At 44.7% G+C, this 21,809-nt stretch overlaps 1 protein-coding gene across 1 annotated transcript in view; it reads left to right on the top strand.

The window, feature by feature from the left end:
• The first annotated feature begins 1,018 nt into the window (after nucleotides 1-1,018).
• The window catches only part of SKIC8 (SKI8 subunit of superkiller complex), a 35,438-nt gene continuing 14,647 nt past the window's right edge, over nucleotides 1,019-21,809 (top strand). Inside the window, exons 1-9 of the mRNA XM_085600333.1 lie at nucleotides 1,019-1,150; nucleotides 1,662-1,708; nucleotides 1,797-1,824; nucleotides 4,586-4,691; nucleotides 6,098-6,270; nucleotides 6,448-6,596; nucleotides 7,047-7,140; nucleotides 7,775-7,868; nucleotides 11,836-11,928. Coding sequence (XP_085456459.1) covers nucleotides 1,697-1,708; nucleotides 1,797-1,824; nucleotides 4,586-4,691; nucleotides 6,098-6,270; nucleotides 6,448-6,596; nucleotides 7,047-7,140; nucleotides 7,775-7,868; nucleotides 11,836-11,928 — 749 coding nt within the window. The 5' untranslated portion in view covers nucleotides 1,019-1,150; nucleotides 1,662-1,696. The remainder of the gene's footprint in view (nucleotides 1,151-1,661; nucleotides 1,709-1,796; nucleotides 1,825-4,585; nucleotides 4,692-6,097; nucleotides 6,271-6,447; nucleotides 6,597-7,046; nucleotides 7,141-7,774; nucleotides 7,869-11,835; nucleotides 11,929-21,809) is intronic.

Raw genomic sequence — 21,809 nt, 5'->3', positions numbered from 1 at the left:
CGAACGCACACTCAAACTTCTCGAGCGCATGCCCCTCCTCCCGCCCATTGCAGCAGGTCGCCTCCCAGCTGACCTGCCCACCCGGCGAACTGGCTCACCTAAACTAGCAGCCACCGCCGACTTCACCCCCAATGACGCCTTTCGTGGTGTTCCCCTCGGCGCTGTCGACGCGTTGCCCCCAGTGGCCGGAGCTGCACTTGACAGCCAGTCTTCCTTTCCCGCCTCACGCAGCAGCTGGAGCGCAGCTTGTAAATCCGCCTCCGACGCCATGGGGAATTCTGAGGAAAAACCGGCAAAACACGCGCTCCTTCCTGACTAAAGCGCCTGAGAAAACAAACGTCCCCCACCTAACTGCTTCTAAACGCCACTCTACGCTCGCGCCCCTGACCTCCTTATCTAACCTACGCCTCGCGCGCACGCTACGCCTACGCCGCCTACCTCACCCTGTGGCCGTACCATTCGGGCGAATGACCCCGGGGGGAGACCGCTCCGCTCTGCTCCCCCCGAGGCCCCCATTGCGCTGACTCTTCCAAGTCTAGGATTTGGCCGTTTTTTCACCAGCATGGCCTGTATTTTAATGTCCCACGGTACAAAAAAATAGAAAAATAACTCAAAGTCAGGACTTTTCTCCTTATCATCACATACGTACAACAGATGATATAAAAAGAAAGCACTTTAAATGGGTTCTAGAGCTCTATTAATGGCTCTTGGCTGATAAAGTAAACAAAAGCAAAAAACTCAAGTTAAAATGAATATGGACGAGTTTATATAATGCCACATTAAAGTATCATGTTCAGGCTTTTGCAGAATCTTAAAATATAAATAATTGGTCAGTATTTTTCTCTGTGTATAGTGGCAACCTTAAGTCCCTTTTTCGCACCTGCCTGTAACTGTAGACTAGAAGCAGAGAATAAGGTGTACTCCAAACGCAAACATCACGATTCAGTAGCGTTGCTTAGGACATTCCTCTAACAGAAGTCTGTGCCACGATCTCTATGGAAACGGCGCACTGAAACGTCATACACCCCGCGACTGGCGCAGGCGCGCTTCCTTGACTTGTTTGTCGGGGGTTGCGTTTATTTCGATGGCAGGAGAGAAGTCTGAATGAAGAGGACCTGCTTATGAAGCGAGGTTGTTGGATGATCAGGAAGTGAGTTGGGTTGATGTCGAGATCAGTAAAGTAGCGAACGGGCGGGATAATAGGCTATCTATCGGTGTGTTGCATGCAGGATATTCGAAGATGGACAGCCAGAAAGAATGAAACCTTAAGTTTGATTATTGACAATCACGTTTAAATTATTTTTCTTGTTTGGACTTCATGTCTTCGAATTATGGCTTCAGTCCAAGTGTGTCACTTGAAGTAACCAAGAATGCAAGTCCCTGAATGCACTAATGTGGTACATGAAACCATGCATTGTAAAGAAGGCAGCCTTATGCTTGAATAGAACTTTGGGACGCTATCATCAGGCAAGAAGAGGGTTGCTAATGGGAGCCGAGTTTTATTGGGGGGCGTGGGGGGCTGAGGAATAAGTATCGAATCGGCTCAGGCCGTCTGTTTTATAAGTATCTTGACCTGGCAGAATTCTCTTTGGGATCCCCAAACTGCATTTTGTACCAACATCAAGAAAGCAGGTCAGTCTAAGGCATGTGTTTTCTTTTAGATCACTTTTATCCATTGAACGCTGTACACGGAACGATGAGCACCCAGGTAAGGCCTGTGCAGTTGCGTGCGTGTGTCTTTTATCCACTTTCGTATACAGTCTCAAGTCATTCCATCTTCTTTTCTCCTTCTGCAGTATAGTATTCTCTTCAAGCAAGAGCAAGGTAAGCTGCAGTTTAACGCACGTTATTATCAGGGCACTAGGAGTGCCACACCCCCTGTTTATCATTCCACTGCAAAAAAGTAATTTACTTTCATGTTACTCAACTCTTACAAGTTCAAGGCCTATAGAGCAGAGATATCGCTGAGGTTAAATATAAAGTTATCAAGTAACTGCATAGCTCTCAGTATGCAATGCTCTTCTCCTGGGCTTTTCTTTTGCAATACTTTTTTGTGCAAGTTCATCCTGAAATTCACCAAAGTAACAACTTCCAGACCGCATTAGATTTTTAAATGAACACTGCGAACAGTAGTAGGTCTCCACCAGCCCAAGATTTTGTAAATCCTTGAGCAGCCTCTACTACGGTAGGTCATTTTTTTGGCCACCATGTAAATGTCCATTCCGCGTTTCCATTTCTAAATGAACACTCAGAACAGGAGAGCTGTGCTCTTTGATGGCACGGAAATATCTGATAATCTTAGTGAAATGTGGCTTACAAGCTCAGGTCTCAGACAGCCGCGCTCTCTTCGATTACACCTCATTTACAATTATAGGCTTCAGACGGCAGACCTACAGAGGCACGGTACACAAAAGAGACAGTCCACAAGGGAGGGAAAACCTCACAACAGATAAACTCTAACATTTAAAGTGTTAAATTAACTTGTATCAATGTATATCAAATTGGATCTGCACCCAGGTGAATCTGTGCGACCCTTGCATCTCATGAATATATCAGTAGCATCCTCGCCCACTAGTACCACAAGTGGTATGCTTCATCAGCGGCTCCTCACCCACTTCACCTAGGGTGAGTGGGTGGGCTCAACTTGGTTTGTAAGCAGTGCTCTTACTAAAAACCTACGTGCAAGTTAAAAAAGCCTTCTGGGTCATAATTCTTGTTTATTAATATGGTCCATTAGCTGGGATAGAAACAGTGTGATGTTCTAGGAGTGCAATGACCCCTAACATCTATAGCTCCATAAGGCCAACATGTTTCAGCCTGTTAAAAGTGGGATTCAGGGTCAGCAGGCCTTCTTCAGGACCAGCTAAATCTGTAGATTTTCTACAGATTGTGTTAAATACCAACTCCTAATGCTGGTTTACACAGTACGCTAAACATGAAGCATGCAGTCTTGGACAAATTATGCAGTGTACTGAGGCACATTTTGTGATGGTATTACTCATTATTTTATTTTTATACATTTTAACACTCTGGGGATTGGTAGTCATTCATTGGTACCAGCTGGAACAGCCAGATCTAGCAATAAGCAACCGAACGGTGACCAGTAGTCAACCTTTACAAATGGCCTTCAACTGCGCTGCAACACTTCTCTGCACTTTTAGCACCTTTTGAACTGATCGAGCTAGAAACAATTTTTTTTAAATCTGCAGATTATGCAGCAGATAATGGATTCTGTGGCAAATCTATAATTATGCGGAAAAACGCCACAACCGCACAATAGCATATTTCCAGTGGCCTTGTAAATAGGCTCTTCATATTACATGTTAAAACATGAGGTTATGTACTCACTGAAGATATCTGTTTAATCTGCATGACATTGGTTTCTTTCTTGTAAAGCTTTATGTAATACTTTTGGCACATATTCCAGCCCTAGAGTGATGCCTCTGGGTTAACCTTCTTACCCCTGGCATCTGTGAGCAACCTACATTTCATAGTAAGTTAGAAAATCAGCAGGTTAATGCAGTTACTTTAGATAGTGGGTGTAAGCTATAGGTGTCAAATTCTATTTCTAGAGAGAGATTCCTTCCAGCAGATCACTGACACTGTCAGTGTTTGTTTTAGTGAAAATAGCCTGACACACAAAAAACAAAATATTAAATATCAAACATATTGTAACATTGTTCTCTCAAATGCACGATTTCAGCACCCAAGAGCATCCCCTATTCCTTTCTTCCCAACACATGCCGTCTTGCATATGGGGCCTCTAGAGCGATTTGCCTTACATTTTTTACTCGGCTCTGGCGCCAGCTGTTGTAACACTAAGGGTACAGTCGCTTTACAAACTCAGGACTCAAATATCAAAGCCAACTGTGTCAATGATATTTCTCTCTGATATTGTATTCATAATAATGCTGACCCTTTAGCACAAGCCACAAACTGAATTGCTTCAAGATGCTTACGTTTGTGTAACTGATTTCTAATGCAGTAATGCTTGATGTAACAACCTATGAAAGACAAAAGACTGATTTGGACTTGTAAGGATTTAAATCTGGAGTAACGTCTCTCTGAATCATGAATGTAACTTATTGACCTATGCTCTTGGGGAAGAGTGGAGGGGTCATACGGGATGAGGTGGCTTGTCTGTTTCCCTCCTATTTTGTAGTCATACTTCAGCGTTATAGAGAAGCCCCCTGCTTTTCACACGAGTTTCTGCCACCCTCCTCTGTTGTCCATGCTCCTCTCAAGATCACGGTTAAAGTCACCATAATGTGACAAAATGCTGTAATTTTCTGACTGTACTTATTGCTTAGTTAAACAAAGATGTTAATTGCACAACCAAGGCACCGAATTCACCAAAGTTACTAACAATTGTAGAAGAACATTTGAACTCATTTGCTGGAAGCATACCTGATTAATGCTTGTGATCAGGAATATTCAGGTGCACACCGCCCCCAGTTTCCCTTAACCCAGTGGAGGTTGTAGCCATGGGTGGTGGTTTGTTAGAGGTAGTGGTTGTAATGCAGTGGGCTGTAATTTGCATGTAAGGTCATCATAGAAATGAATCCCAGTCCTTTCTGCCTTGTAGCCCATGATGATGCCATTTGGTCGGTGGCCTGGGGGAAAAGCTCTAAAGACCTCACAGAAACAGTAATCACTGGTTCACTGGACGACCTGGTTAAAGTTTGGAGATGGTGAGTCTATGCTTACAAATACCAGCCTCTGATTTGATTTACAGTAAGAGGTCACTAACCTGCTCTGCATGTAACCTGTTATGTACAATAAACCAATCTACCGAGTTCCTAGAGCAGCACTGAGTTAGTATGCTTTTTGGTTGTTTTTCTGTTCCTAGCCAACTTTGGCCCATACTCTGTATGAAGGAAGCTTTCTCTTCTGATGCTCTTGTTCTGCTACTTGTGTGTGTATGACTGTCTGCGTGGGAGAGAAGCAGTGGTGGCTCCTCCGCTAAGGCGGAGGAGCATCGCCCCACTGCAATTTAAGCAGTGCTTAGAAGAAGAATAAAATGATGACCGGACGTTATTATCATTATATTTTTCTGTGCAGCACTCTGAGCCAGGTGGGGGCGGGTCTTGGCTCTGTGACACCAAGTGGAGTGAGGAGTGGATCGCACTCTTCTAAGTACACATGACAGTTTGGCTGGCCCTCTGGGGCCAGGCAAACCGTCATGTGCACTTGGCATGTTCTCCGTTGGGCTGTGTTGCACAGCCCTGTGGAGAACATGCCCAGCCTCCCCAGGCGCTGCCTGAGCGTCCAAACAGGGCACTCAGACCAATCTGGATGCTGCTTCTGAAGCGTCATGATTGGTTGGTAGAGCCAGGAAGCCTGAGTGCTTCCGGTGTTCTAACAGACCTGAAGTTCCACCCCCGTTCCGAGGCAGCTGCCACTGGAGAGAAGAGTGTCTGCACTGCTGCTGCATCTAACTTTTCTTTGAATATGAAAGAAATGGTCACTGCTACTGCTCTTTGCTTACCCAATTTTTTTTCTCAGGGTAGTTTTTACTAATTTCACGGTGTTAATGGGGTTAAAGCCTTTTTCTGCTGCCGTTAGTGTTGTAGCTATGACGTGTGATGGCATCTTGCACTGCTATGTGCATACTTTGCCCTTTTTATGTGAATTAAGCCTCCACTGGTGTCGTCTGTGCTCTTCCATGCATGGGTGTATGTTTTTGTGTGTGCGCACAAGTGCTCACAGTATACTTGCACTCTTATCCATCCTCAGTCACTGCCACCCATGCTGTACCTGTTATGCATCGAGAGAACCTTGAACTGCTTTCCATGGGGGCCAAGGGCTGTACGTGCGTATGTATGGGTTGGTGACACTTGTTACGTAAGTAAACAGATGCCATCAGTCTTTAAGGTGGGGCCTCCTGAAGGTAATTCACCAACTTACATTGATGTTGGAGGTGGAAGGGAAGATTAGTATGTGCTCTGAAATAGCTATGAGGTGCCTTGCATCATTAACACTGAGGGAAATGTTAGGAGTTTGCATGGTGTTATGGCGTAGGGGCAGACAGGAATGATTTCTACCGAGTGTACCCTGATCTTGCTTCTCAACCAGTAAAACATATGTTTTTTGGTAGGGCTGACGAGCGCCTAGATCTGCAGTGGAGCTTGGAAGGCCATCAACTGGGCGTAGTGTCCGTGGGCATAAACCACACGGGGAGCCTAGCGTGCTCCAGCTCCCTGGATGCCCACATTCGTCTTTGGGACCTTGAAAACGGCAAGCAAATCCGCTCTATTGACGCTGGGCCTGGTAAGTGCTTCTTCTCATCTTGCTTATGTTGGGTAAATTTCTGGCTTTGCTGGGGAAATTCGTCATCACCGGGTCATACGTTTACTCTCTTGAGACTTCCTGATTGCACAAGGCTTGTTTGGTGATGGGATCATAAATACATGAGCTTATGCTGCATCACTCCTCCTCTCTCCATAGTTGATGCCTGGTCGCTGGCATTCTCGCCTGATTCTCAGTTTGTAGCAACAGGAAGCCACGTGGGTAAGGTGAACATTTTTGGCGTGGAGACAGGAAAAAAAGAGTATTCCTTGGACACCAGAGGGAAGTTCATCTTGAGCATCGCATACGTAAGAGACCTTTCTGCTCTTTAAGACTGTTCTGCTGTTCTCTGCATCTGGACAAGCTAGTAAAGTCCACGATGTTCATCACAAACATAATGATCTCCATAAAGCTGCTGTATATCAAACCCACATCTTACTTTTGGGCTGTTCTCGTCTCAGTTGGATTTTCTAGTCACAGTTGGTGTAAAACTGTAGTTTCAAAGCACAGACAGCACTTTAGAGTGTTCGGAGTATGTTGAAGACTAAAGCACTTTTGAACTGGGATTCCTTATTAAAACCTCAATGTTAGCACATAATTCAGCCATGGTTGGTAATGTAAAAATGGGTTTTGTGCCTTAAAATGTTATCAATAGTATCTCGTTTGTTGATTGTGGTTTTGTGCTGAAGAAGGCTTCAATCACATGCCATTCACTGGATTGTATCAATAATCCTGTTCTCTCTCTCCATAATCTGTAGAGTCCGGATGGAAAGTACTTGGCAAGTGGAGCCATTGATGGCATCATCAATATTTTTGACATAGCGACAGGAAAACTCCTCCACACGCTGGAAGGTGAGCTCCCACTTCGGGTCTCTACTAGAGATTATGGAATTCCTGCCTGGGAGCAGGTACATGTCATTGTGCTGTTTTCACCTGGCATGGGGCACCAATGACCAAGAAGGTCAGTGAGCTGTGCATGGTCCTTTCAGCAGGGACTTCTCTTAGGGGAAGGGTGTGAGTGGAGGTAGACTCAAAACTATTTTATCTGTTTGTCTGAGAAGAAATGTATATGACAGAAAATGGAGTAGGTGTTACATTGTCCAGTCTAAAATTGAGTTTTTGCAGAGGGAGTTTGGGTCTGTGTGGTTCCTGTGAGATGGAGTGCTTCAGCCCTGATAAATGTGTGTGTCTATATGTGCATATGTCTTGTCTTCTTATGTGTCTTTTCCTCTTTTGTGGTGGTGTAAATCATTCTGTTTTTATCTGAAATAAGACACCTCATCTGTGCATTTGGGTGCCTGGGTCACAATTCTGAAAAGGCAACTCCGCCAATTTGAAACTTGTGTTGGGCATTTAGAGTGGACCAAAACAGTTTGGGGTATTTGGTTTGAGGTGAGTTGTCTGTTGATGTGGGTGTGCAATTTGTGGTTAATTTACCTTTTGAATTGCAGTTTTAATGACATGGCTCCTCCTCCTCCTTCTGCAGGACACGCTATGCCCATTCGATCGCTGACATTTTCTCCAGACTCTCAGTTGCTGGTCACGGCTTCGGATGATGGATATATCAAGATTTATGATGTGTAGGTTTTGAGTGGGTTAGATGTATTTTATGCATTTGGGATAGGTGCAGGGTGACACAATTGCTAGATGTTGCATATGGGCTCAGTGTCCATTCCTTTTGAGTGTTGGATTCTTTCGGCTAGGATTGTTCCCTTGCAGAGTGAAGCCTGCCGTCTTCCCCTTTCAGACTGTTTTCTTTGAACTTTGATTGATGTTCAGCATAGTCCTGATCACATTAACCCTGACCACATTAACCAGTGGTAAAGATACTTAAGGCTGGAGCAGCCCACATCGTGGATTTTAATACTTGTAAGGAGAGTTTCCAAACTCCATGTCATTGGGACACCAGTGTTTTTATTACAATCATTGTGAGTGGGTCTGTGCAGGCCTCGAAAAATCCAAAAAAATGTTACTAGACCTGCAGGTCTAGTTACTTAAATGATCTACTTGCCAAAATATTAATGCTCTTGCCCCATAAACTGGTTTCAAATTATGTGATCCTGGGCAAGTATTTTAATTAACTGAGATGACATTTTCTTCTTTATCGCATATAGAGAGCACCTTCAAATATGCGAGTTCAGCATGTCTGCTGTACAGAAAACTATTTTATTTGATTTATTAGACTGAACCTTTGCTCTGCATATAATACAAATCTAGCCACAGATAGGATTCACATGACCGCTGACTTGCCTCAGTTCATTAACTGCATTGTCATCAGTGCAGGGGTAGGAATGGTTCTCAAATCATGTTTAAAAAATGTCACTTTTAATTAATACATAACTAAAGCATAAAGTAGCAGCACACTGTCATTTGCAGTCATCAGATTTTACATTGAAATGGCCACAGAATTTCCCATTGACATATGGTTTTAAAACTATATAGTGTACAATGCCTGGAAATCGAGTTTCTGCATATATTTGTCATTTGCATATCATCAAGTAAAGATGTTTGTTTTGCTCCTATGTAAATCTCGGTTTGCATCACACTTAAGAATTAAAAAAAAAAGTTATTTCATAATTCCCGATATATTTTGAAATACTTGTACTATTCATTTACAAGCTGTAAATGTGTTAGAAAAAAACTGACATTTTATAGCCTTTTGTTTCACAATTATTGTCAGATAACTCACTTGACAAAAAGCACTAACTATATTAAGAGAAAATTAAACACCATTTTCCAGGAACAGATAAGCAACAATTGGTAAAAAGACAAACTGACATTTAACCTCTGTCCTTCAACAGACAGCAAATGTGTCAAGACAAAAACAAGATATAAAGTTGCCTTTATTGCTCATTTACTTTCTGAATTAACAGGACACCTGTTCATTTCAGCTTAAGTTAACTCGCCAGCACGGACGAGTAAATGCTAAAAATACCTCCACCTGATAAAATCTCACTCGCTATTGCGAGTGGATTTTTGGAGGCCTGCTGTGGCCAGCCCTCGGGTCGGTAGTTAACAAGCATACAAGAAACCCTAGAATCACTATAAGCCTGGATATGTTTAGAATGTAATGAACAGTGGTCCCTAAGTAAGCGATCTAATTAAACTAATATTCAAGCCAAATGGCAATTTAATACAAAAAATAAATACAAGAAGAAATGAATGGCAACGTGGGTGCCTGTAGCAAACGCGCGAGGTGCTCTTTTAAGTGTTACACATGTGATCAGTGTGCGTATCAGGTAACAAAGAACAGTACAGCTCGTTCAATTCAGTATACAAGCCAACGACTATTCAGTCCTTTAGAAAATGTAGGATCATCATCAGTGCTCGATCTTTTATGGAGCCTGAAGAGAGTTTTGGAGGTTTCAACAAGCAGAAATACAGGGTGGAAGCCGCACAAGTGCCAATGGAGTGTGAACTGAAGAGGTGTGGTGTGTGTGTTATAAGAAAGGAACTGGTACAGAAATGAATGAAGGTCTTTGGCGGTTTTCTATTGCGCAGGACCTTTCTCCCAGCCTCCATAAATTATCAAGTCCTAATGATGATCCTATATTTTCTGTAGGATTGAAATTTTGTCGACTTACATGCAGATCCACAGAGTTGTATATTGAGTTTAAGGGGCCGTGCTGTTCTTTATTACTTGTTATGCACAGTGATTGCCATCATCCGACTTAAGAGAGCACCTTGCACGTTTCTCACTGGCACCCACTTTGTCGTTCATTTCTTATTGTATTCATTTTGTGTATTAAATTTCCATTTGGCTTGAGTAAAAGTTTGCTTAGTTCACTTAATTAAGTACCACTTTTCTTTAACCCTCTGCCCTCAAGTAGGACTAAACACAATTAGCGCATCCTTGCATGAGTTAGTTTTGCTTTGCTTGATTATTAATGGTTAGGTTTTTTCGCATACGAATTTACAGGATGTGGAAGAACCAGAATATATAAATATAATTTCCATGACCACAATCAGAGGAGGAATTATACCGGCACTCTAGAGTTTAAAAGCAGTTATTTAACTCAAGAATGTATGCCAGACAAATGCAAAAACATAGATATATGTAGGATTTTTTTTTGTCCTGCAAAATTGCATGAGAATTTGTCTGCAGCAACCTTATGCCGGTTTTATTTCTAACAGGGAGAAAAATATACAGTTCCTACACTTGCTAAAACAATTTTTTTTAAATGAAACTTCCTGTTCCCCACCCCACTCACTGGCACCTGCATTCATTTACCACATGCCCACAGAAGGTGGTAAATATATGCAATAAAAGTATATGAAATAAGGGATTCTGTGGGGTTTCACAGTCGGAACAATTGGGCCCATTCGATATTTCCAGATTCCATGGGGTTTTATTGTAATTGCAAGGTATTGGGGTGATTTGTTTGCACACAAACTGATTTTACCTTGTAGAAAATAACCCCAGTACCTTGCTACATGTAATTAGGACTTTTGTCATCAAATGAATATCTAGAATTGGAATTGTGGTGTCCTGATTCTATGGAGCTTGGTGCAGCTTCCTTTTAGGCTTAATTACTCAAGAGGGTGTGCTGAATTTCCAGGGGCTCCTCAACAGCATCAGAGTTTTCTTTAAAGGTTTGGGTACCGCGTTTGGAGCCAGGAGTGTTTAGCTGGAGTGCTGTGTCTCCAATGAGGCTGTGTCTAATAGTGTGTATTATAGATGGTCCTCCACTTGACAGCAAGTTGTATAGTTGTTGAAATGGATGTAGGAATGTTTAGGATGTCTTTTCACAGTCTGGTTAGCCCTGCCGCAAATGTTGAGCAACGCTAGCAGCAACATTACAGTTTGAGCTACTCTGCAACTCTATACATGGAGAGTTGCACATAAACCTACAAGGTGTGTTAAAACACATTAACCAGAACCTTTTCTTTAAACCATCCTTTGGAGCAATCATCAGTATTTTGCTAATCATGTCAGTGTGGTTATTGATGTATTTATATTATTAATAGAGGAGCTGAGTCTCAAAGTTATTCAGAGGTGGTTTTCAGGTGGCTCCTTTGTTGTGTTGAAATTGGGTTCTTCATAGCACTACGCAATCCGACTTATAGTATCTAAAATGAATAACTAGTTGTTAATGCTGATCGCTTTACATTGGTTTCATGTTCTGTGTGTGTTTTTTTTAATGTTTTTTTGCAATTAACTGAAAACAGCTGGAGGAGGGCTGGTGTTGGATAAACCACATATGTGTGGTAGCTGATAAGTTACTCAATGTGCCCTTTCCTTGCTGGCCTGTCATGAAATCCTCTGCTTTGCCATTAGGCCAGTCCTTCTCTGTAAATTGTGCCATTCAAGGTGCATCCCAGTGACTTCAGAGGCCAGTGTGCATCTTGTATCCTCCTTGTTTCTTATTACCAAAGCTCCAGATCAGTAGTAGCCGAAGGCTGTTAGTGTGATGAACTAATGAGTTTGCCCCTACAGGAAATAAGCAGCTGTGCTGTTGAAACTGAAATAAGAATTCCTGCAATTGCTTATGGTTTGCTGCATTTCTGCCCGCATTACTAATAATGCTCCTCTGTTTCCACCTACAGGCAGCATGCCAACCTGGCGGGGACCCTAAGTGGGCATGGATCCTGGGTAGTTAGTGTGGCGTTTTGTCCAGACGATGCCCACTTCGTGTCCAGGTAATTTAGAGCCTCTATTCCTTTGTCTTTTGTCATTTCTATTCATTTTGGTATTCATTGCTTTCCAAAGTTATCCTGGAGCATTATGGAAGGGTCAAGGGTAAACATTATTATACAAATAATGATAAATACATTTTCCCAAAGGGCACCTCATTCCACTACAATTCATGCCAAACCCTGGTAGTGTAGTCATTGGCCGGGTGATATGTAAGCAGATACTGACACAAGGTCACTAGATGGATAGAAATGTTCCATTCATTGGAAATGTTATTAATTCAACAATAACGCAACACATTCAGTAATGACCTCAAAATAAAACCCTGAGATGCCCATTGTTTTGGAACGTTTCTGTAATTTCTCATTGTACTCTTTTTCAAAATATCTAGAATCGAGCTGCTTTTTATATTTCATGGTGAGATGGGACATGTGGCCACAGTATAAACTTGCAGATAGAGACTAGTGTGACAAAGTATCTTGATGGTGAAGGGGGGAGCTTCTTCCAAAGAAAAAATGCTTGTATATTTTTCTTTAAATGTACACATTTGTGTTGGTGAGAACAAAGCTAGAGTAAATTGTATTCCTGATTTCATGTTTTTTACAGTACCAATCCCTGGACCCTAAGAACCCTTACTACTGCTTAATTCTACTTTTCCCTGAACCCAGAAAACCTACTTCCTCTAATTATGTCATCCTTGAGAACTAAAAAAAACTTACTAACCCTTAACTCTAGCCTTGTGTGAAGCCTAATCCCCTTACTACGCATTAAAGCTACCAATCCCTGAATTCTCAAAATCACTTACTACCCTTTAACACTACCATTCCCTGAACCCTAAATCACTATACTTCAGCTTAACACTTCCCTTTCCTGAGTCAAAAACCTTACTATTTCCTAACGCTACTCATAACCTGAACCCTAAAACTCTACTTTATTTTTCCCTTACTCTGAACCCTAAATACTTTTTACTACCCTCCCTGGACCCTAAAAGCCCTCACTACTACGTTTTAAAGGTATTCTTTGCTAAACCCTTATTTCCCTTTACCCTCCAATTCCTGAACCTTACAGACCCTTACTAATCTCTAACGCTAGCTTACCCTGACCACCCCTATATCTTAATGCTACCCATCTCTGAACCCTAAAAATATCTTATTACCCCTTAATGCTGCCCTTCCCTACGCCCTAAGAATCTTACAGCCCCTTAACTCTACCTTAATTGAACCATAAAAACCTCACTATCCGTTAAAGCAACCCTTCCTTGAACCCCAAATACCCCTTATGACCCCTTAATGGTATTCATCCCTGAACCCTAAAAACGTTAGTATCCTCTAACACTACTCTTCCCTGGACCATAAAAAACCCTGTGCTAGTCCTTAACTCTACCCTTTCCTGAACTTTACAAACTCCTTGCTACCTCTTAACACAGCCAATCCCTGAACCATAAAGACCCTTACTACACCTTAACGCTCCTCCTCCCCTAATCCTAATAATACCTATGATCCCTTAATGCACGCTTTCCATGACCCCTTACTACACCTTAATGCAACATTTCATTGAACCTTAAAACCCCCAACCTTCTTACTGCTCCCCTTGCAAGAATTTTCCACACTCTTTGCTGCCTCTTAATGCTACAGTTCCTTGAACGCTTAAAAAAAACATACTACCCCTTAGTGCTGCCCTTCCCGATCCTTAAAACCTCTTTAGGGCTTTTACAGCTACCCGTGCTTTTACAGCTACCCTTCCCTAAATCTCCCCCCCACACTATCCCTTAATGCTACCCATCCCTGAACCGGAAAAACATACACCTCAACACTACCCATCCTGAACCCTAAAACCCCTTATTACTTAATGCTACTCGTCCTTCAACCCTAAAAACCCTTACTACCCCTTAATGATACCCTTCCCTGAGCCTTACAAACCCATACTACCCCTTAACGCTACCCACCTCTGAACCATAAAGACCCTTACTACCCCTTAATGCTGCCCAGCCCTGAACCCTGAAAAAGCCCTTACTAACTCTTAATGCTATCAATTTCTGGCCCCTAAAAACCTGTTACCACCCTTTAACGCTATCAGTCACTGAACCCAAAAAAAACGTACTACCCACTTGATGCTACATTCCCCTGAAACCCATAAAACTCCATACTACCCGGAACACTACCCTTCCCTGAATCGTAAAACTATTTTCTACCCCTTAATGCTATCTTTCCCTGAACTCTGAAAAACGTTTGCCACCATTTAATGCTAACCTTCCCTGAACCCTAAAACCACTTACTACCCATTAGCAATAACCATCCCGAGACCTAAAGAAAATTCTTACCATCCTGCCCTGAACCCTACAAACCCCTTAATGCTACCCATCCCTGAACCTCAAAAACCCCGTACTACCCCTTTATGCCAGCCTTTCCTGAACCCTACAAACTCTTTACTATCCTTTAACGCTCACGCGTGGATTTTTATTCTCCCTGCTGAAAGCAGGGCGAGCCTATGAGTAAAATACTGGGAATGATTTAGGAATCGCATTATTGATTCCCCTAGTAATTTCTCATTTCTGAGCTGATCGTCGGGGCCTTACCCTTGTTCCTTGCTATTTCTCTTGCCACCTCTTTCTCCGCAGTTATCAATGCCCCACTATTGGGAGCTCTGGGGAGGTGTTACCGGGTGATATCAGGAACGCTGTTATAACTTCTTTAGTGGCATCGAACAACATGGAAAAGCTTACTTCTTTAAAGAGTTAGAAGAACTTTTAGGGCATCAGAGAAAGCACCTACAGAACTGCATTCTACTGATTATTTACAGTGGAGCTATGTTTTATTGCCATTTAGGAAAAATAAGCACTGCCCCTTTAATGGTGTCATTTACAAAATGTCTGAAGCTTTGCTGTTGTACCACAATTCGGTAATACCTTTACAACAACTAGTTTTAATGACCTTTCTGAAATTTAGAGATAAATATGCTTCTTTTTCCACAGTTTTAGATGTAAAATTAGCTCCTGCTTTCGCTTGTGCTCTGGTACTAATAGGCACGGAATGCAGTTGTTTCTCTTAATTCAAAATATTGTTAAATGAACTGAAAACAACCATCACCTGTGTGTTTATTTTTGTTTGTTTTTTAACCACAGTGGCATAGAGTGCATGGGTTTAGAGTGCATTGGCCTTGAGTGCAGTGATGCACAGCAGAGTGCAGTGGCGGTGAGTAAATTGTTTCGGAGTGGTGCACAGACAGTACAGTGGCGTAGAGTGGATTGGCATAAAGTGCACTGTTGTGGAGTGGTACAGAGTAGAGTGCAGTGTTAGAGAGTAGACTGGCAGAGTGCAGTAACGCAGAGTGGTGTAGAGTGCAGTGGCAAAAAGTGATGCGGCGCATAGGAACGTAGTGTAAGAGTGCATTGACCAAGAGGACAGTGGTGCTGAATAGAGTGAAGTAGTGCAGAGTACAGTGCAGTGACGGAGTGTGGAGTGGCGTAGTGTGGGTGGTGCAGAGTAGACTGCAGTGGTGTGGAGAAGGGTAAAGTGAAGTATGCATGTTGTGGTAGCGTACTGTCATTACATCCACTCTACGCCACTGTACTGTCTGTGCACCACTCCGAAACAATTTACTCACTGCCACTGCACTCTGCTGTGCATCACTGCACTCAAGGCCAATGCACTCTAAACCCATGCACTCTATGCCACTGCACTCTACGCCAGTCTACTCTGCACCACTTCACTCTATGCCACTACATTGTACATCACTGCACCCTATGCTACCCTTTTCTCTGCACCACTATACTCTGCCACTGCTCTCTACACCACTCTACTCTGTGCAACGCCACTGCACTCCATGCCAATGCACTCTACGCCACTCTACTATAGCTGCTGCACTCTGACAGTCTTCTCTGCACTGCATCACTCTACTGCACTCTATGCCAATGCACTGTACACCACTACTAATCTCTACTCTTCTCTACATCGCTCTACTCTATGCCACTGCACTCTGTGCCAAGCCACTCTGTACAACTGCACTCTACTCTGAAACGATCTACTTTACACCACTCTGCGCCACTGCAATCTATCCTGCGTCACCACACGCCACTCTGTTCTATGCGAATGCACTCTACACCACTGCGCTCCACGCCATTCTACTCTGCACCACTGCACTGTACGCCACTATCCACTGCAACACTCTATGCCACTGTACTCTACTTAATCTTCTCTGCTGCACCACTGCAGTGTATGCCACTCTACTCTACTGTATGCCACTCTACTTCATTGCACTCTATGCCACTTTACTCTGCACCACTCTACAACACTGCACTCTACCACTTTACACTGCACTCTACCACTTTACACTGCACTCTACCACTTTACACTGCACTCTACCACTTTACACTGCACTCTACCACTTTACACTGCACTCTACCACTTTACACTGCACTCTACCACTTTACACTGCACTCTACCACTTTACACTGCACTCTACCACTTTACACTGCACTCTATACCATTCTACTGTGCAACACTGAAATCTGTGCCGCTCTACTCTGCGCCACTGCACTCTATGCCACTACACTCTACTCACAACTCTACACCAATGCAAGCTCCACTACATTTCATGTCACTCATCTACTGTGCACCATTGCACTCTACGACACTGTACTCTGCACCACTTCACTCTATGCCTCTCTACTCTGCACCACTCTACTCTGTCACTGCACTCTACTCAGCAACACTGCACTCCATGCCACCACTATGTCACTGCACTCTATACCACTACTGTATGCCCCTAAATTTTACCATGCACCACTCCGCCCTACACCACTTCACTCTGAAACAATTTACTCAATGCCACTCCACTCTACTGCACTCTGTGCCGCTGCACTCTACTCTGTGCTACTCCACATCACTGTACGCCACTGCGCTCTGTCACTGTACTGTACAGGGGAGAGGATGTAGCCTTCCGGCTAGAGGTGTCGACCTCCAAGCTGGGGAGCCGGGTTCGAGTCTATGCAACGACGCTCAACATCCTGTGATTCTGGGCAAATCACTTAATCTCCCCGTGCCTAACAAAAATGAATGTGTCCTTCGGTAACGAAACAGGTGCTCATGTGAAGCGCTCTGATACCTGATGTCTCGGGTCTAGTTTGCGCGCTATATAAAACTCTTAAAATAACAAGCATTTGCAATGCAATAGGTCTCGCATTTATAAGAGTTTGAGCTATTCGCATTGTAAAATTACAATGCCTTTTTATTTATGTTTTGGTTTTAAAACAAATAAAAGGCATTGTCATTTACAATGTCAGTAGCATAAACTCGCATAAAAGCAGTGTGCGGCGTGCAGCAGTGTGCGGCGTGCAGCAGTGTGCGGCGTGCAGCAGTGTTTCGTGTAGCAGTGTGAGGCATGCAGCAGTGTGTGGCGTGCAGCAGTGTGCGGCGTGCAGCAGTGTCGTGCAGCATGCAGCAGTGAGTAATGCAGCAGTGTGCAGCAGTGTGTGGCGTGCAGCAGTGTGTGGCGTGCAGCAGTGTGTGGCGTGCAGCAGTGTGCGGCGGGCAGCAGTGTGCGGCGGGCAGCAGTGTGTGGCGGGCAGCAGAGTGTGGCGGGCAGCAGTGTGTGGCGTGTGGCGTGCAGCAGTGTGTGGCGTGCAGCAGTGTGTGGCGTGCAGCAGTGTGTGGCGTGCAGCAGTGTGTGGCGTGCAGCAGTGTGTGGCGTGCAGCAGTGTGCGGCGTGCAGCAGTGTTTCCTGGAGCAGTGTGAGGCATGCAGCAGTGTGCGGCGTGCAGCAGTGTGCTGTGTGCAGCAGTGAGTAATGCAGCAGCATGCAGCAGTGTGTGGCGTGCAGCAGTGTGTGGCGTGCAGCAGTGTGTGGCGTGCAGCAGTGTGTGGCGTGCAGCAGTGTGTGGCGTGCAGCAGTGTGTGGCGTGCAGCAGTGTGTGGCGTGCAGCAGTGTGCGGCGTGCAGCAGTGTTTCCTGGAGCAGTGTGAGGCATGCAGCAGTGTGCGGCGTGCAGCAGTGTGCTGTGTGCAGCAGTGAGTAATGCAGCAGCATGCAGCAGTGTGAGGCGTGCAGCAGTGTGTGGCGTGCAGCAGTGTGTGGCGTGCAGCAGTGTGTGGCGTGCAGCAGTGTGTGGCGTGCAGCAGTGTGTGGCGTGCAGCAGTGTGTGGCGTGCAGCAGTGTGTGGCGTGCAGCAGTGTGTGGCGTGCAGCAGTGTCTGGCGTGCAGCAGTGTGTGGCGTGCAGCAGCATGCAACAGTGTGAGGCGTGCAGCAGCATGCAACAGTGTGAGGCGTGCAGCAGTGTGCGGCGTGCAGCAGTGTGCGGCGTGCAGCAGTGTGAGGCGTGCAGCAGTGTGCGTCGTGCAGCAGTGTGCGGCAGTGTGTGGCGTGCGGCAGTGTGTGGCGTGCGGCAGTGTGTGGCGTGCGGCAGTGTGTGGCGTGCGGCAGTGTGTGGCGTGCAGCAGTGTGTGGCGTGCAGCAGAGTGTGGCGTGCAGCAGTGTGTGGCGTGCAGCGGCATGCAGCAGTGTGTGGCGTGCAGCAGTGTGTGGCGTGCAGCAGTGTGTGGCGTGCAGCAGTGTGAGGCGTGCAGCAGTATGCGGCATGCAGCAGTGTGAGGCGTGCAGCAGTGTGAGGCGTGCAGCAGTGTGAGGCGTGCAGCAGTGTGTGGCGTGCAGCAGTGTTTCGTGTAGCATTGTGCGGCGTGCAGCAGTGTGGTGGCAAGCAACTTACACCGTTTTCCTTCTTGTATAGCCGGGACTGGAGAAAAGCAGATTTGACTCCAAATGTTATTTCATTAAATCTTTTTGCTTAAGACAAAAAGGAGTTTATGCAATCTGAGATAATGCAAACTGTTTTTCCCCTCAAACATCGTCTCATCTTTTACAGTTCAAAATGGGAGCAAAATGCATTTATCTTCTTCTTTATTTAAAATCAAAAAAATGAGAACATTCTATTTATTTCATTTGCTTTTTGTCCTGGTGGAAATATGCATATAATAACAAGCAAAATATATGGCGTAAAACCTAGGTCGAATTACAGTGATGTTGGTTTAATGGTTCTGGTTCAATTTTTCACCGATATTTACAGATTATACAGTTAGCGTGTGTCCAGGTGCAAGTGTAAATGGCTACATTTCACCCCTGCAGTCTATGTTATCTGGAAAGGACTGGGTCAAAATTGTGTCTGCACCAGTGATGGCTAGCCTCCTGTTTGCACATTTCCATCTTACAAGTAACAAAAATAGAGCAAAACACTTTACTCCATTTTTGGCCCAATGCAAACATCTTTCCAAAAACATGATTGCAGGAAAACCTCTTTGTTTAATTCCGAGTGAAGCAAGGAACAAATATCGTGTAAAATCAATGTGCAATTCTTTTGCACTGGTGCAAAGTTTACGTAATGTGCCACATGACAATCAAGCACACGAACAAAGAAATAGGAGATTTGTGTCCTGCAAGCTGTCTGGGGACACTCCCGCGGGCTGGTTGTTTATGTGCCCGGCGTAAAGACACGGACAAGGAGAGGCAGTGCAGGAATGCAGCGCCCCTTTTTTTTATAATGCAAGGTGTGCCGGCTTTTATTGCTGTGACCTGGTCACGCTGTGCTAGAGGGTCTCTCGGTTGTTTGTTTTCCCTTCTCTTATCAGTGCTTCAGGATGATACCAAGAGTGTGCACTGTCAACAAACTCTTCGTCAGCAGAGGTCACAGCAGTGTCACTCAGCGGCACCCATGCAGAGGCAGCGGCATGTTAGTACTGTAAACCCGCCGGTGCGCATGTTGAAAAACACAGGCTGCTCACATATATCAGGTGTCAGCGTGCTCGGAAATCTGCTCTTACGTGAAAGCATCTCCGAGAATCGGTACAATATTGGTAGGCGTTTGTAGGTGCAATCTTTAAATTAAAGCGTCCTTCCCATAGCATGTGTCCACTAGGGAGACACGAACTTTAGTAAGAAGGCAGCTGTACCCCACTCGCCCCGAACTTGTCCTTACCAGAAATGGCGCTAGGCTGACAAATGACAAAGCCCACCTAAGGGGCAGCATGTTTTCTTTTTGTTTTGTTCGAGGTAATAATGATGAGTAGCCATAAAATAGTCCGCCCTCCTAAAGCCATCTGGACGTCTTAAAGGAACCATGCTTGTCCAGAGAATAAAAAACAAGCTGAAGTGATCGCGTTTGCGATCAAACATCAAAGCGGCAAAAGTGAAAGTAATCGAGCAGAGCATCAAAGGGCTGGGTGAGAAGGGAGGGGGGATTGCAATGAGCAGAGGAGCAGCTGTGCACGTGCATGTGATCGTGCACTCAAGGTTTAGGCCAGCCAAAAGACTGTGGGTAGCACTTTGAAAATCCCACATATAAAATGTCTCTTCGAGCCTTTGGCTCGCGAGACCTAAAAATGATGTGCCACTGCACTCTATGCTGTGCCACTCTACGCCACACCATTGTACTCCACTCCGCTCTACTGCACTGTACTCTAAACCACTGCACTCTACGCCTATGCGCTCATCATCATTTCACTTAAAACCAGTGCACTCTATTCCACTGCACTCTACACCAAATACACTGCACTCTAAGCCACTATACTCTGCAACACTCTGCCAGTGCTCGCTACACCATTGCGCTTTGTCATAGCACTCTACGTTACTCTACTCCACTTTACTCTTCAAGACTTCACTCTCTGCCTCTGAACTCAACACTACTCGACACCACTGCACGCCACGCCCCTACACCTTTGCGCTCTACATCACTGCACTCTACACCATTCTAGTCAACTCTTCACTGCATTCAATGCTACTCTTCTCTGCACCTCTCTGCAGTATTCTACTGCACTCTACGCTACACCACTCAACTATACGCCAACACACATCACACAACACCAACTCTAAATCTATTCTGCACCCCTTCACTTCACCCCACTGCAATCTACACCACTGCACTCTACGCTGCACCACAACACACTACGCCTTTTAACTCTTCTCTGAAACAATATACTCTATACCACTGCAGTCTACTCCACCAGTCTACACCAATGCACTCTACACCACTTTACTCAAAACGAATGCACTCTACGCCACTGCACTGTGCGCCAGCTACTCTGCACCACTGTACTTTACACCACTTCACTCTAGGCCTCTCTACGACACTCCACTAATCTATGATGGTCTATTCCATTCAACTCTACTCCACTCTACCGAACTCCCTTTATGCCACTTTGTGCCACTTTATTCCACTCTATTCTACAACACACTACTCCACTCCTCACTCTATGCATCTCCACTCTCACTGTATTCCACTCCACTCTGTGATACTTTGACACTCTATGCACTAAGCTCTATGCCACTACACTCTGACATTCCACTTGCCTACACTTTTCCACTCTATGCCACTCCACTTAATGGCAACCTACTGTGCCCTACGGTATTCTACAACTCACTACTCCACTCTACATAACACTCTGCACCACAATGCTCTATTCCACAACACTCTACTCCACGTAACACACTCTACATCACTCCAGGGGACACTATGCCATTCTACTTCTGACACTCTACTCCCTGCCACTGAACTCCATTCTGCTCCCTCCATGACACTCCATCCCACTCCCTCCATGACGCTCCATCCCACTCCACCTTACAGCACGACACTACACTCCACGCCACTAACATTTAGCCATTCTGAGCAGCAGCCACGCAGGTGTACAACAGGGCTAAAACATATTGGCAAAGCCAGTCTTTTTACGCTTGTTGGTGAATTAAAGGCAGACTGATGGTTTTGCAAACACTTGTTTCATCTTTTGCTTCATTTTCATTTAGTTGTGGTACACTAATTAGCATTTGCTTGGCCGTTTTCAGTCTATAACAGGCTCCCTGGTACAGGTCAAAGTGTCTAAAATGCTAATTTGAGCTGAATTAAGGG

This window comes from Triturus cristatus, chromosome 4_2 (assembly GCF_964204655.1).
Source record: "Triturus cristatus chromosome 4_2, aTriCri1.1, whole genome shotgun sequence".
In the NCBI taxonomy this organism is placed as follows: domain Eukaryota; kingdom Metazoa; phylum Chordata; class Amphibia; order Caudata; family Salamandridae; genus Triturus; species Triturus cristatus.
The sequence above is the reverse complement of the archived record's forward strand: the minus strand, read 5'-3'. Positions and strand labels throughout refer to the sequence as shown.